Here is a 16739-nt window from a genome sequence, read left to right as displayed (position 1 = left end):
TGATTTGGCAATACATTTTAAACAAATGTTACGATTAGATGTAAAAAACATCACAAAAATACAGGTTCCTGACAGCTTACGAATTTTCATTACACCGTACAGCCATGACCTTAATATTCCTTAAGTACGCAGCTAAATAGTTGTACTCCTGAAATGTATGTTTTTAATAACAACTACATTATGTATTTTATGTAATTATGGGAATATTGTGGCACACACACCTGCCAGGAATTTCATTACAGAACTAAATAAAATAAACATACACAAATAAAGTGCTCCCCCTGGTGGTGCAGTTCCAATCGATTATATGTGTTCTCGTGTTAACTTGATGTGCTTTATAGAAAATCAATTTAGTACAGATGGTATCAAAATAAATCATGAGCTAAACTGGATGCAGCAATGAGGAAATGAGGGCCCAGCAGAGCAAATGTTTATACTGTGCATGTACAGACTGTGGACATTTAGATGTAAAGTCTGCATAAGTCTATTGTAATAAAGACTGCTAGACACTGTTAGCCTATGGCTATTAAAATAGTCCTAAGGTTTACCTCCCAGACCACTCCAGTCCTTTAGGTGGTTTAATATAAACTGACAATTCTGACAAGAAAAACATTGTCAAAACACCTCTAAAATATACTTGTAACATGGCCTTAACACATTCATTCACACATAGATTACATCACAAGTTAACTAATAATTAAAATTGTTGGTAGAAATTCTTTAATGGAAGATAACTGATAGCCAGTGTACAGCACAGTCTAGATGCAATCAAAATAAACCTCCTTTTAATGCTCATTCACAAAGCATATACTCCACTAGAGGCTATATAGGAACATAGAGTACCTAAATTAAATAATTATTGGCAATTACTGGTTTTTCTCCTTAGATAAATGTGTATATTTATCTGTATTGTTGTTCTTTTTTTATTTGTCTCATTTTATTTGATGTTCATGCAGAAGGAGTGGGGGATTTTGCTAAAATTGATTCTAGCAGTCAAAGTTTTTTTTTCTTTTCAATGTTTTCAATAGAGTCCAAAGCCATCTTTTGTCTGGGCCCTAATGAGTTTTATTCACTGAGAAATGAAAGATGACTGTGACGAGAGGATTTTGCTTTTTAATGACCGCTGTATCCTCAGAAAAGGCCCAGGGTGAATACGCTGACGTCTGAGGGCAGTTAAGCTCGAAGCCAATGAGCCAAATTACCCTGCCCTGTGTAACTTTGTTTGGGTGAAGGTAGTAGAACCAAGCCTCAGAAACACCATGGGGTCCACGTAATGCGGCGCTCGATAGGTGTTCTTTAATGTCAGTTGTCCAGAAACTAGCTTGTGGTACAAAACGAATACAGACTGACTTAATCCAGGCCAGGTTCAGCAGCGTACTGTTTGTTCTGTAAATAAGCAGGAAAAATGACTGACAAGATTCACCAGATAGCAGAGGGCTGCTGCACTCCATAATTACCATTTACATAACCCCCCCCCCTCCCAATTTGTGCACCTTGCGTGCTACATCTGACCAGGCCTTAAAGCGGCATTAAAAAAAAAAAAGTACATTATATTCCGCTGTGGCTGAGTAGAAACCAGAACCAGGCAGATAAATAAAAAAGGGACTTGAGATCGACAGTGGCTGGACAGGTACCCTAGAGGTCGTACTTTTGGAGCAGTTCAGACTGCCACTGGCGTTTGCGCTCGGGAAATTCGCAGGGAATTTTGATCTTGTGGAAGTCCTGGATGCACTGTTTCATCTCCTCCTCGACACTCAGCTTCTCGGTCAGCTTCCTTCGATTGAGGCCTCCCTCCCGGGGGCTATTGTTGCCCACCAGTGACTGGAAGAGCTCGCTGTTGCGCCTCTTGTCTGGCAGCTGCATCCACTGTACGGACCCTTTCTTAGAGGGTCGGCCCAGGGTGAGCGTGCTGGGTTGCCGGGAGACAGACTGCAGGGCCCCGCAAGGGGCGCCGGAGGCCCCGCACACTGGGCCATCCTGAGGCGAGGTGGCTTCAGAGTGTGTCTCAGAGCTGGAGGTGGACAGCTCATTTAGGGAGGCTCCGCTCTCGCTCCCTTTGTCTGGATGCTTCTCATGCCTATGGTCCTCGCAGTCCTGCTTTGGAGACGTTGTCCTGTTGGCTGGTCCTGCCAAAAGAAGTCACAACAATGGATGTGAAAGTTGGTCCTCTTTTTGTTACCAGTAGGGAGCACAGTGGTCAAAGTACTCAACAGGGAAAGGAAACAAAAATAAATAAACAAATAAGGTGTCAGCTTAACTAAAAGGATTTGATAAACATCCGTTCAACTGAGAGAGTACATATACAAAAATGCATAAATGAAAATACATCCTTTTTTATAACTGCTCATCCAATACAGCTTGAAGTTGATCCCTAGAAGCACAGGACACAAGGTAGGGGACATCCTGGGATGCACTCAGACATGATCTAGAAACAGGAGGAAACCAGGAACCACAGAACCACAGTATGACGTGTAGTTGAGAGTCAGTAACATGAATAAGTGAGGCAATGCACCTTAGATGTGATCGTCTCCTAATTTAATCAATGAAGGGTTATCGATAAATGAGAGGTATTGAATTGGCTCATGCACTCCCTGTTACCACATTACTTTTCAATTTCCCATAGTAGCAATAGTCCTACCACAAGTATAAAAGAAGGGAAGTATTTCTACCACCGTGTTCCGTAACATTCCTGCATGGCTGCCCTGTCACAAGACCAAGGGCAGTTCACTTCCACGTTTGGCTCCTTGGTGGAAAAATGAGTCACTACCTGCCATCTGTTCTTTTCCTCTGCTTCCAGGTTCCTTCCACTTGAAACATTCCTGAAATTACAGTGATAGATTGCACTCCCAAGCTACATCTCAGTTATCTACGCTAGGCTTATTCTGCGGTCAGATACTGCTGTTGTCAGTGTACCTTCTGTCTCCCTGGCATTGCTGCAATATCTATTAATCTCTATTCTCTTAGCAAAATGCAATTCATTTTGTTTGCAACCTTGCGATGGCTGTCAAATCACTAACCGATTGTACCCCTAAATTTTGGCAAACAATGTACGCAGTTAATCAAACACAGATCTGGTGAAATGTTTATGCGGTTCATTGGATTTTGATGTATGTGTGAGTGCTTAGTTGTGCCTTAAACATTTTTTAAGTTTTAGTTCATGCATAATTCGCAGCGAACACATTTTGAGCATGATGTTATGTGCTGTGTGTGGTTTTCTGCTGGTATGTTAATCCATACATCTTTCTGAGCTGTGTAATTACACTTCTGATTAGCCATTTTGTGGGAGAAGCACAGGGAGCTCAGGCTGAACATGGTTTTAAGCCAAGCAATATAACACAAATCCGTCTTATTAATAGCAGCCTGTCCATCTGTCTCTCTGTCTGCTCTTCGCTGAAGGCAGGTTTTCTTCTTGACTCCTTTCTTTGTCTCAGAATTGCATACTGAGCGAGTAAAAACTGTATTTCTTTACAAACTTAGAATACATTACATTAAAAATGTATATGTTGCAAAGCAACATATCATATATAAAAATATATCCAACTTATTTAGCATTTTATTGCAGTGACTGAACAATAATGACCAGCTTTAAATGAGTCGTACTCTCACCCAATGCACATATGTCAGAATATTTCTCAATATCAATTTAGCAGAGCTTTAAATTCCATGTTGCACGACCCCTGAGTCTTTTAACCAAATAAATCTCTAAAATATAAGCGATGGAAGTTCAAACATAAAGATTTCATGCGTTTGCTGTAAATCCTCAAGCAGCCCGGGATTACATTTTTATTTGAAATGCTATTTAAAGAACAGCGCCCACTAGCATAGCATATGGAGGATCATGGGGTGCTTGTCAAGCCACATTACATTGTTCTCTTTGTGCGCAAATGAGAGGTGCTTTCTCTAAGGAGGAGTAAATAAAAAATAGCTTAGGGAGATAACAGAAAACAAAATGTGTGTAGATGTACAGATGCCATTCGGCATCACTTTCTTTCCTGTATAAATGACTGCAGGTAAAAACTAATGGTATCACTTTATTTGGGGGGGGGGGGGATAATGCACTATTGTGTTCTTAATTAACCACAAAATTACCAATTATGTACTTAGCATCAAGTCATTTAGCTCTGTCTTAACACAGAATTTAGTTAACCACTTTATAGGGGACATAATCATTATCTACCTACTAGATATTAGTAATTATCATTCTTATGAACCAGTATGTAGGTTAGCTGAGGTAAAAAACAAGGTGTGGGAACTATCTATATATTAGTCCTGTTAATTAATGTACTCATGCATTTATCCTATGTTCGTTCATCATAATTAATCGTAACGTCATTTATTTCAAGCAGTTACTATATTTGATACTATATTTATTAATTTTGACAATTGTGAACTACTGAAGGAACAAATGATGAATAACACAAATAGTGAAATACTGATCTCATGTTTGTTCAGCATTAAAGAATCGTGACGCATCTTTTACAAGTATCTCAAGTAGCTACTACTGCATGATTTGTTCATAAGTAGTAATTGATTTACTACTAAGTTACTAAGGAACCATATTGTAAAGTGTTACTATACTAACTACCCAGCTAACAATGTTAGGCTAAAATGTGCCTTAGAACTATACTTCTTATGTAATCCACAATGAGCAGACACACAATGGATAAACTTGTCCGTACACACATCCACCCACAGACACAAAAACACAGTCTGTTGCAAAACCTACTTCCTCCAAAACACTCTCAAAAGGCAGTAAGAACTTTTCAGTGTCTTTTCAACTGTACCTATATTTTTTATGGTTAAAAGATTGCAATCTGGAGTGGTAGTGAATTGCCCACACTGGATCTGAGCCATACTCCTTGGAGCGGCGGTCTCTGCAGTTTAAATATTGCTGAGACATGTTCTGCCTTATTTAAAACAGTACATGCCTGGTTATTTTTGTAAGGAGGCATAAGGCATTGGTTTAGCTTAAGGTCAAACTCAGTAAATGATATACCATGTTTGTGTAAATGCGAACATTTAAATGAGAGTGACATAATGTTTGTATGTATGTTTTATTCTTAGTCTTCTTCTTATGATTATTATCATTATTAGTAATAGTAGTAGTAGTAGTAGAAGCATTGTCATTATTATTATTATTAATATTAATAATAATAATAATAATAATAATAATAATATTGGCCATAGAGATACATGTGCAGGCACTGATATAACTGCTATTCTAAAACCAAATATACAATCATCTTTTCCCAAAACATACTCAATCACACTTGTGAAACAGAATAACATTTGTTCAGTGATTATCTACCAAATAATAACATGCTCTCGGTGGAGCTGAAGAGCTTTCCAAAAAAAGTGTATGTTTTTGTTTTTTACTGAAGGACAGATGTGACGTGAGTTTCACAGCTTATAGCCCTGGGGAAATGCTAACCCCTACCTGGTGTATTTGAATTTGAATTTTATTCTAAACTTTAAAAGGCATGCAAACAACCATCTGTTTTCCATTTATTGATTGTTAAACAATTTAGGGCTCCTTTTAAAACCCATTCGTGCTTTTACAACAACACTTCATAAACACAATTTATTAGTTTAATCTGTCAGAAGCAAAATATTGGGGCAGAGGTGTTAAATAGAAAATAGACAAAATTCACTTAAAATTATCAAAGCCGTCACAGGGTGGCAATTTGTTGGGGTTGATATGTTTTATCTTAATTCTGAGTTTTAATTCCTATATCATACAAAACAAATTGTGCATATTATTGTGCACGTATCAGCTCTGACAGCATACAAAAAAATTGCCTTCCGGCTTAATAGTACTGACTTTTTTCCTATGTTATGTAAGGTTTCCATTTGTTTTCTTGGCACTTCGCTCACCAACACTTTTTTGGCACTCTGTGGCTCTGTGAGTCAGAGTGGACAACTCTCTTTCCACAGAGAGTGTGTGATTAATTATTTGTTCAGAGCAGGGGCCAAGGCTTTTCTTTCACTGTGTAATGTGGCAGTGAAAGGTGGCAAATTTAGACCCTTAGTCCTTATTTAAAGGCGACTGGCATCCTGCACTCTAGAGACAATGAAAGGGATTGAACTTACAGAGGTGGATAGATCAGGTCCAGAAAATAGCACTATCCCTCTCTTTCTCTCCCTCTCTCTCTCTGTCTCTGTCTCTCTCTCTCTCTCTCTCTCTCTCTATATATATATATATATATATATATATATATATATATATATATATATATATATATTACATTTTTATTTTAAGGATTTCGTTTGAACCGACCAGTTATTACTTTCTGGACCTGAACTGTCCACCTCAGGGTATATATTATAATTGACCAGTTTCTTCTATTCTGATAATATTCTGCACAGGTTCTCATCACAACCTCACACGTTCACACCTTTGTAATTCATCAGTTAACCCTCTGTAGCAGATGCAGATATCCTTGCATTAGCACCCCTGGCAAAGATAAAGGGGTACAATTTAGGTTATCCCTCTGGTGTGAACTGATGTCATCACATAAATTAGGTAACAGTACAAGTACAGTATTTCCACACTCAACCTTGTTTTATTGGGGTTGGATTAAGTTTTTCCTGCAATTTATGAGTCTTACAATAGATGGGATGTAAATGTCAGACCAATTATTTGTGGTTCTCAGTGTAGCTCCCTGTGTTTCAGCATTGCCTGTGGACATGCATTCCTTCCCAAATAAGCAAAACAAAGGATCAGAAACAGAACAGTTATCCAGCATTCAATACAAAAGATGCAAAAATGTTTTTCATAGAGCTTGGAAAAAGGATACATTTATAATAAAAGTGTTATGTGTAGAAATAATGTCATCTAAGTCAGCAGTATTACACTGGCCAAGCTTGATATGCTGCCATTTTGTTTTTACCTAATAAAGGTACAAAATTATCTGCTGGCACATTTCTATCGCAGTAAGTTACTCGCTGCCACATTTCTATCCCAGTAAGTGACTCTCTGGCACATTTCTACCCCAGTAAGTTACCCGCTGCCACATTTCTATCCCAGTAAGTTACCCTCTGGCACATTTCTATCCCAGTAAGTTACCCTCTGGCACATTTCTATCCCAGTAAGTTACCCGCTGCCACATTTCTATCCCAGTAAGTGACTCTCTGGCACATTTCTACCCCAGTAAGTTACCCGCTGCCACATTTCTATCCCAGTAAGTTACCCTCTGGCACATTTCTATCCCAGTAAGTTACCCGCTGCCACATTTCTATCCCAGTAAGTTACCCGCTGCCACATTTCTATCCCAGTAAGTTACCCGCTGCCACATTTCTATCCCAGTAAGTTACCCGCTGCCACATTTCTATCCCAGTAAGTTACCCGTTGGCACATTTCTATCCCAGTAAGTTACCCTCTGGCACATTTATATCCCAGTAAGTTACCCGCTGCCACATTTCTATCCAAGTAAGTTACCCTCTGGCACATTTCTATCCCAGTAAGTTACCCGCTGGCACATTTCTATCCCAGTAAGTTATCCCCTGGCACATTTCTATCCCAGTAAGTTACCCTCTGGCACATTTCTATCCCAGTAAGTTACCCACTGGCACATTTCTATCCCAGTAAGTTACCCGCTGGCACATTTATATCCCAGTAAGTTACCCGCTGCCACATTTCTATCCCAGTAAGTTACCCGCTGCCACATTTCTATCCCAGTAAGTTACCCGTTGGCACATTTCTATCCCAGTAAGTTACCCTCTGGCACATTTATATCCCAGTAAGTTACCCGCTGCCACATTTCTATCCCAGTAAGTTACCCGCTGGCACCTTTCCATCCCAGGAAGTTACCCGCTGGATTCTACAATTGTTCAACAAAGTGTGCCTTTCTCTGAGGGAAAGTTCTTGAAAGAATGTCTGCCGGAGAACAGAAACATTCCTTGTCCACAGACTAAGACCAAAAGGGACAGCATAGTGTTATCACGCAGTTACCTAGCAGGCAGGGGAATTCACTGACAAACTGGTTTGTGAACGAAAGAACAATCTCAGCTAAATGATGAATACCTCCACCACACACTGCAAACTGAAACAGCCCGGATATGATCTTCGATGCCCTAACGATTCTTTACAGCTCCATTGTACATATTTATTATTAATCCTACATTTCTAAATTTATTTAACATATATGATCCATTACCAGTAACTATTTCCATTTCTTAATGCCATACTATTTCCAGATTTAATGTAGAGCAGATCGAAATAATCTCTTCTCTCTTAGATTCACCCATCTCCAGTATTCCAGTGACTGACTGTCAAAATACTTTTACTTTAATCACATTTTCAATATGCTGATACAAAATACAGAAAACAGAAAATCTAGAAGAACATTAATCAATTAGATCAGATCTGTGGTAAATGATTACATGCGAAATGTATACTGTGGATTCACCGGGGACTGTGGTGGTACAGAGGACACTCAGGAAACTGCTGCCTATTCTGGACAATGACTAATATGTTCTCTGCTGGCTGTCTTGGCCAAAGAGAATGGACTCTCAGCAACAGACTGAGACAGCTACTGTACGTCGCTCCAAGAAAGGTGTTCCTACCTTTGACCATTAGACTCACCAACGAGTCACCCTATGGCAAGATGGGACAACCAACTGTCCAAATGGACCACAGCCACTTAGGCACAGAACATTCACAGAACGTCACTCGTTCACTGTGCAATACCCACTATGTGGTACTATTTCAGAGCCATTAAGTTACATTATATTACAGAATTCCATGCTATACTTTCCCTGACATTCCTTGAACTGTTACTATTTACAGTATTGTCCTTTATCATTCATTCTTACAGTTTATTAATGTTGAAATGCCTTGTTGCTGTATGTGTATTCAACTATCTATTCAGTCTATAATGACAGCCATTAAAACCATTTCATATATATGAAATTTCTATCATTATTTTTCAGTCTTTTTGTAAAAGGAATTGTTTTACTTGATCCTACTTATAAATGATTTACATTGATTTCTGATCCTTCTGCCTCTACACAACTGGAAGAGAATTCTAGTAAGAAACAGTAGCATCTATTTTTATTTACTTCCAATACTGACTGTGTGGAAAATAACCCAGTTATTAGGTAAAACACCAGTAATTAAAGGGAAAAACTCTAGTTACGAACAGTTGCCATTCCCATGGGTTCCACAACATTAATTACAGCTTTTGTTTTCTTTGATGACTACAATTCATTATCCTGTCACCAGGACTGAAATTTGTGTACCTTAGTTGTACCTTAAAAACACAGGCCATATAAAACACTTATTGACTTATTGAACTGTCATTATAATAAAAAATGTTATCAGCATTATAATTGTATTACTCAACTCAAATGGAAAATACAAATGATATTGTTATTTTGGCCTCGTTCGATTTTTGGAGAAGCTTCACCATGTGAGGAGTCTCACTTTAGAGGTTTTTCATCTGTAGTTACCCAATGGAGGAAAAAACTTCCAACTCACATCCAGTCAATACATTCCCTCAGAACCTTAAATAAACGCCCCTAGACCCATCTGCTCCAGGAACACCTCTACCAGCCAACACCATTCTATGCTCCCTTGCAGATCTATGTTCTCTGAATGCTCTTAGTGTTGCACTTTGTCTTTTGATTGAATAGTTCCATTAGCTTCTTGCTACTGTATGTCTGAAATGCTTTGTATAGCTCTTACTGTGGTACTACTTACACTTGTTACTGGGCTTTCACATGGAAGGTCACTATGGCTGCATTTATTCCTTGTTTATTCCTTGTTGATTGCTTTGAATGTACTATCTCCCTCACTTGTACATCACTTTAGGAAAAAAAAACCTCCACTAAATAAAGCAAATGTAATGTAACATAGAGGTTTTTGTTTTGGCAAGACAGTGTTATTTGTATGAGGGTTGTGACAGCATTTGGTAGTAAGGCATTCCACATAAGACAAACAGCATTCCTATACTGATATTGCGAGGAAGAAGACATTCAGTCTGCTATTGTGTAACTATGATGTCCTGATTGTGGAAATGAGATGTGACTTCACGCTGCCCTTTCTTTCCCATTCTGTCTGTTCCCTGTCTCTCACCCATGAACAATCCTTTTTTCTCTCACTCTTTCTCTTTTTGTCTCTCTCACACACACTGTTTCATTCTCTCCCATTTCTTCAGTAAACAATGCTACTCTTCTGATGCCATTTCTTAGACTTTGTGGGGGGTGGGAGGGGGGTCATTATGTATGAGTCTCTGTAAAACCATGTTGCAGCTCAGTCTCACTCGATACCAAGCCGACTGTTCCCAGATCCTCAGAATCGGGAGGTGAAGTCAGTAAATCGCTTGTCCAAAAGGGGGTGATTGACTTTAGAACCTTTCAGTATATTGAAAAAATTATAAAAGGCTGGAATTGTAGGCAACGTAATTTCATTGTATCAAAAATAAATAATAAATAAGAACATTTTTCTTGGCTTTCACATGGGGTTTTTGTGTTATCTGTTTTACTGCGGATTTCCTACAGGGACTCTGGCTTAATCCCACAATCTAAAAATATGCAGTTAAGGGGATTTGATGTTTCAGATTTGCCTGTAGTGTGTGCCCAGCAATGATATAAATAGTCAGGGTGTCCCCTGACTTGTGCCCATTGTGACCCTGTGACCTTGTATTGGATAAATGGTACGGGAACTTAATGCATGGCTGGATGGATGACCATAACGGAAATGGAAATTTGAGAAACTCACACAGGATGAACGATCGTTTTGACAGAGGTCAGAAGGGGTTCTGCAAACTATGGAAATTTGAGTACATGGAAAAATTCATCATAAACAAATGACTGAAAAAGTACCAGGGCTTCTGCCATCAATCCCATCAAAAGCATCTTCTGTGACTGAGGTCCTGACATTTCCAGTATAGAAACAAATACACTAATAAAAATAAGCCTTAATGTTGTATGTCATCACCTCACCAGAGAGTAAGTGATATAAGACTAAATATTGGAGATCACTAATGAGTATCTGTGTATAACCTAGTACGCTGTATATAGAGGACCTGTGTGTGTGTGTGTGTGTGTGTGTGTGTGTGTGTGTGTGTGTGAGTGGGTATACCTTACTTTATGGAGACATAATGTTCCCACAACGTGATGAATACCTGTTTTTTTCCCTTATGGGGACCAGTTTCCTGAAATGAAAAAACTAAAAATGCAAAAACTCTTGTATTTTGCTTGCTTATGGTTATGGTTAAGGTTGGGTAGGAGTTAATGTTGTCATAGAAATGAATGAGTGGTCCCCATAAAGATATGTTTACCTGACGTGTGTGTGTGTGTGTGTGTGTGTGTGTGTGTGTGTGTGTGTGATTTAGGGCTTGTGTTATATATTACAATATGACATTTGAGGAGCTTGACAATTATAGATTAGTAGCGTGATAGCAGTGGATGTAACACCTGAGTTTCATAAATCACACCAATAACTATAGATCAAAATAGATTAATTTATATTAGAAGAAACCTGAAAGGTTACTTGAGCACTGAGTTTTAATCAGTGTAGGATTATAAAATATATATAAAGCTTTAAATATTACACAATTTCTTCATTTAATCTCCATTTAAACAGTTGCATAAAGTGAAACTTTTCAAATTAAAGGCTTACATTTATGTCACACTTGTTTCTGGTTGATCATAGGAGGCTGAACCCTAGCAGCACATGGAACTGAGTTGGCCCATCGACAGCTCTTTGTTTCTTACAGTCCCAGTCAAACATCTGGACATGCATATTGTTTATCAACAAGATAACCACCCTATGCACACCTTGAGGCTATGTAAGGACTGTATTGAGACAGAGTGCTGTGACAGATGACCTGACCCCCACAATCCCCCAACCTAAACTATATAGAGCTAGTTTTGGATAATTAGGATTGAAGAGTAAGAGCAAGGTAGCTCACTTGTTCCCAAAACTTGTGAAAGCTCCTTTAGGACTGTTGGAGAAGCATTCCAGGTGGCTACATCTGGCAGATGGTTGAAAGAATGCCAAGAGTCTGTGATGCTGTCACTGAAGCAAAAAGAGACTATTTTGAAGTCTCTAAAATTTCAAAAAAACTCTGAGATTTTGTACACTTCTCTTGATCATTCCAATATTTTATATGTTTTACTTACTGTAATTGCCTTGGGCTCCTTTATTATAAGGTGAATAACATAGCTAAATTAGAGGCAGGTCCATTAAGAATGTGTCCAGACTTTTGACTGGAACTCTGTATATTATTCATCTGACTTGTATGTTGCTTGGGATGAAATGTCTGCCAAGTAAACAAATTTAAATCTAAATGTAGATGATTAATTTAAGCACCATCAATAAGCAGTTCATTAGGGATTAATTAGGCGTGTAAACACATGATAGCTACAGAATTTCCACGATATTGCGTGTCACGATATAAACATAGCCGCTATTTTCTTTTTTTTTTATACAGGTGACTTCCAGTTGTCATATTTTCCCCGAATATTATACTGTACAAGTTTGTGAGTCCTGGTGACATGTAAACATCAAAAAGTCAGGTTGCAGCCCATTGCATGTATGGAGTAATTACTGAATTTGCAGGTTGCTTTGCAGGAGGAAGGAGGCAATCTACTTTGCGTCATCTCAGGGCCTCTCAGCACGGCCCATTTGCTGAGGATAAGAAACATTTTGCAGAAGCAATTCTAAGAGGCAAGTTGATGATCACACAGGTGAGAAATTGGGTCATTAGACTGGTACCTAACATGAGAGAAGGTTTGGGCTACAGATGTTCTTTACAGTATGGCTTTTCCCTGGAAGTACTTTACATTTGTCAGCAGGAAAAGTGTTCACGCCATGCAGACCATTTACATCGTGTCATCAATATTTCTCAATGTAAGGATCTGCTTTCTATTTTATTTTTTTGTATAACAAGCATCTGATGCGAATAGTAAAAAGTCTCTGCATCATGGGAGTGGCATTCCACGACAAGTCATACCTGATCCACAGTGGGGCCGGGCTTATATACTGTTAAATCATCATAAGCAGAGCTGAGTCATTTTATTAAGATCTGAGCCTGAGGTAATATAGCAATAAAGGTATAATTTACTGACTTTCACAACCTAAACGCGTAATCCCTTAAGCACTTTCGTTAGGAAACATTTCTCTTGGGGAAGATATCACTAAAAATATATTTAAAATATTGACAAAGTACTGTGCAATCCCAGTGTCAGGTAAAGCGAATTAATATCATTCCTTTGCCATAAAAATAATACAACTAATTATTTTTTCATATAAAAATTTATTGAATCATTTTTTTCATGCCCATATTTACCATAAATCCTAGAAACTACTAAACCTACTGGGAAACATTATATAGTCATTCAACATTAATAAAATGTTTTTGGGAAAAGGGTCATTTTCAGCTGTTTTGTTACCAGGAGTAGTTGCTTTAAGGTATATAAGGAATATTAAAACTTCCACAAAATTAAGATCTGAAGGGACAGCATGAATGTTTGATGGATATTACATTTTTAGAAACTATTTTAACAAATCATGATTATTTAGCTCCTTTCCAATTAAATACTTATACATCAAATGCATCCATCCATTTTCTGAAACTCCCCGGCCCATTTGGGGTCATGGGGGTATGGAGCCTATAGGCACAAGGGTTAGGGTTAGGGTTAAGACAGGGAACAAACCTATCACAGAGCACAGGCAATCACCATTCACAATCTGGTAACTCCAACTAGTTTCAGCATGTTTTTGGACTGGGGGAGGGAGAGATCAAGAGGAAACCCCATGGGGAGAACATGCAAACTCCACAAACATGGAGCCACGGTGGGAACTTGAACCAGGGTCACAGAGGTGAAAGGTGACGGTTTTATCCATTGCACCACCACGCCACCCTTACTCACACACAGCAGAACCAATTCTTCTGTTTTATTTCTACAGAAAATTACCACCCAGTGGTGGAATTAATTTGCCAGCTGGCTTTAAAAGTATACTTTTAATAAGGAGAAGGACATTAAAAGTCACTTTGCTCACCACGTATCAGCTGAATAAACCCACCTCAATTAAGCAGCATGCGATCCAGCACCTGCTGCTGCACGAATGAGTGTTTAAAGTCCTCTGAGCAATTTATGTGTTTCTCACAGAAAACAGGGAAGTTCACCTGATTAAAAGCGCCACAATCAGTCAACGCAGAAAACGCAGCACTAAATAGGGGTGTCACTGAGAAAATGAACACTGGCCATACATTTTTCTGAAAAAGGTCCCTCTCTATTTTTTGTGTGACCTCTATAAGCAATATGTGCATTTACTACATATGAACCACAAAATATAACTGCTAATTACTTCTGTTTGTACTCTTTGTTATTGACTCAAATACTATTAAATAAATTTGCATAATCCATCCATTAATCTACCGTTTAACTGTTTATCTTGTTTTGGGTCACGGAGAATTTGCATAATACACAATAAAACTATATAGTTCTCTGAACGAATTAATCCCCACTAATAATTGTAGCTTCAACAAAGATTGCTTACTATTTTTGTAACTGCTTTCAATGGTAACATACAAACTGAATTACTTAAATTTCATTATTCTATATCAAATTTCATTATTATATGAAGACACTGTATAGGACTTTATGGCAATTCCATTATAACCTTCTACTCTGAATGAGATCTATCTGAGGTATAGCATTTTTTATTACCTTAAGTTTTTTAAAATATGTTTTGGATAATATTTCTAAAATTCTGTACCTTGATGTTGTCACGCCCAGCTCGTCCTATCCTCGTGTGTTGCCACGCCCCCTCATCATCCACGTGTGCTTCCCCGATTGTTCCCGGCTGTTCCCTGTTATTTCGCCCTGTCTTACGTATATCAGTCCACGTCTTTCTTGGCTGGGTGTCCGTTATTGGTGTTATGTGCTGTATTGCTCCTCGCCGTTTGCCCTGTCTTCCTGATAAAACCCCATTTCCTTCATCCTCGCCTGCCCGCCTCATCCTTCCCCACGTCCAGCCTGCTTGTCCACCCAGCGTTCTGTCAGACCCAACTGAGAAAGACGTGGACTGATACACGAGGATCGTACGAGCTGGGCGTGACAGATGTAATACTGAAAGTTCTAGTACAGGCAGTTCCTGGTAGACATAAATAATTCATTCTACAAACACATATTTAAGTTGGTTTACCTTCCCAACCCATTCAAAACACCTTATAGGAAAAAAACACATGCTATAATATAATGTTTGTTTTTAATGTATATTAAAGCTGCTAAGGTACGTCAGGATGTTAAGGTATACTTATATGCTGCTTATGAATGTTCTATCAATGCATTATGAATGCATAACAAATGCCGAGAATGGACTGTATAATGCATCTTTACACTGACTGATCATCCTGAAGTTCCAAACACAGGACAAATATTTGTTATTAAATGTCCTCACCAGCCAGTTCCATGGTAAAGATGTGCAAGGTCTACTGTAAACACAGACCACAGATATGTTGCCTAAGGCTACTGAGTAGCAAGGTCTATGAGTCTGTCTGATAAGTGAAACAGCACTTAAGGTCTTATAGGAGAAACAGCCAAGCTGCTAAGAGATTACATTACACAGAGTCTGTCACCATTCCTAAGAGATGTAGGAAAGTGCTTAAGGCAGCAGAGGGTGATTTCTGTTCATTCATCTAACCATGCTTAGTTTGAGTGAAAAGGGAGATGGGGTAACAGCTACAGATAATTAACTCAATTAATAGAGGCATTAATTTTCTACTCCTATGATAGCTTAGGAGCAATTTCAGGATTGTGTTCCCAGTGGGATGCACTCAATTAAAAATACACTCAGACAAAACCACATTATTTACAGTGCTGCTATAAAACGCTTCTACATGAACAATAGTATGTGCTGAACAAGAGGTCTTGTGCCTTATTCAGTTGGCTGGGAGGCGAGGGTGTGTTTATATATGTATATCTATAGGGTTTTTGGTCATTTTTTGTTAATCTTGTAACACTTGCGCCCTAAGAAATATTTTATCAATCATTATGTCTTTCGGGTGGTGAGCTTTTATCAGTTATAAGGCGGTTATAAGGACTGGAGAACTGTAATGTAGAAAAATTATGCTTCACAATTGCAGGTCTTGACCCTAATGCTTGCAGCTGATGAGTTTGTGTGGCACGCTGTGAGCTTGAGGTCTATTGCAAGACTCTGTCAGTGTCACAGGTTGGCTTGCTCAAAGAAAGACACAATTCTATTTGGAAAAATGAAAAAATACACATTGCAGTTCTATTACTGAAGCTCAAATGAAAATGCAAAAATAGGACAAAGCCACCTGAAACGTTAAACAAATGAAAAAACAGTGCAATAGTGCCTTATCTCACAAATGCACCTAGCTGGCCCATTTTCTAAAACCATAACCATTTGATGAATCTAGTTAAGGTTTTCTAGGTTTCAATACCGAAGGCAAAGCCTGAAGCCAGATTGTTACTGAATTGATAACTAACTACCATTCACATTGCCATTTTATCAAGCTATGATACGCTAGTAGAAAAGGGTTTAAATATGTGTACAGTATGTGATACTCCCAATGCTGTTGGAAGCAGTTCTCAAAAAAGAGCAGTACGAGCATATGATAGATGAAACTAAGTAAAACTAAATCAATAAAAGAGCACACAGACTTTATCTCTATCACACAAATACTCTGAGTTTATAGCATGTAAGGGGAATAAAGTTGCCTGAGGTCACATACAGCCTTCAAATCGAAATAGTTAATTGAATT

General features: G+C 38.5%; 1 protein-coding gene across 1 annotated transcript in view; it reads right to left on the bottom strand.

Moving 5' to 3' along the window:
- Positions 1 to 424: 424 nt before the first annotated feature.
- The window catches only part of LOC125723173 (BTB/POZ domain-containing protein KCTD8-like), a 46062-nt gene continuing 29747 nt past the window's right edge, over positions 425 to 16739 (bottom strand). The window contains exon 2 of the mRNA XM_048999578.1: positions 425 to 2126. Coding sequence (XP_048855535.1) covers positions 1636 to 2126 — 491 coding nt within the window. The 3' untranslated portion in view covers positions 425 to 1635. The remainder of the gene's footprint in view (positions 2127 to 16739) is intronic.

The sequence above is a fragment of the Brienomyrus brachyistius genome, unplaced genomic scaffold, assembly GCF_023856365.1.
Source record: "Brienomyrus brachyistius isolate T26 unplaced genomic scaffold, BBRACH_0.4 scaffold46, whole genome shotgun sequence".
NCBI lineage: Eukaryota > Metazoa > Chordata > Actinopteri > Osteoglossiformes > Mormyridae > Brienomyrus > Brienomyrus brachyistius.
Note: the sequence above shows the minus strand (reverse complement) of the source record. Positions and strands in the feature narration are given on the sequence as shown.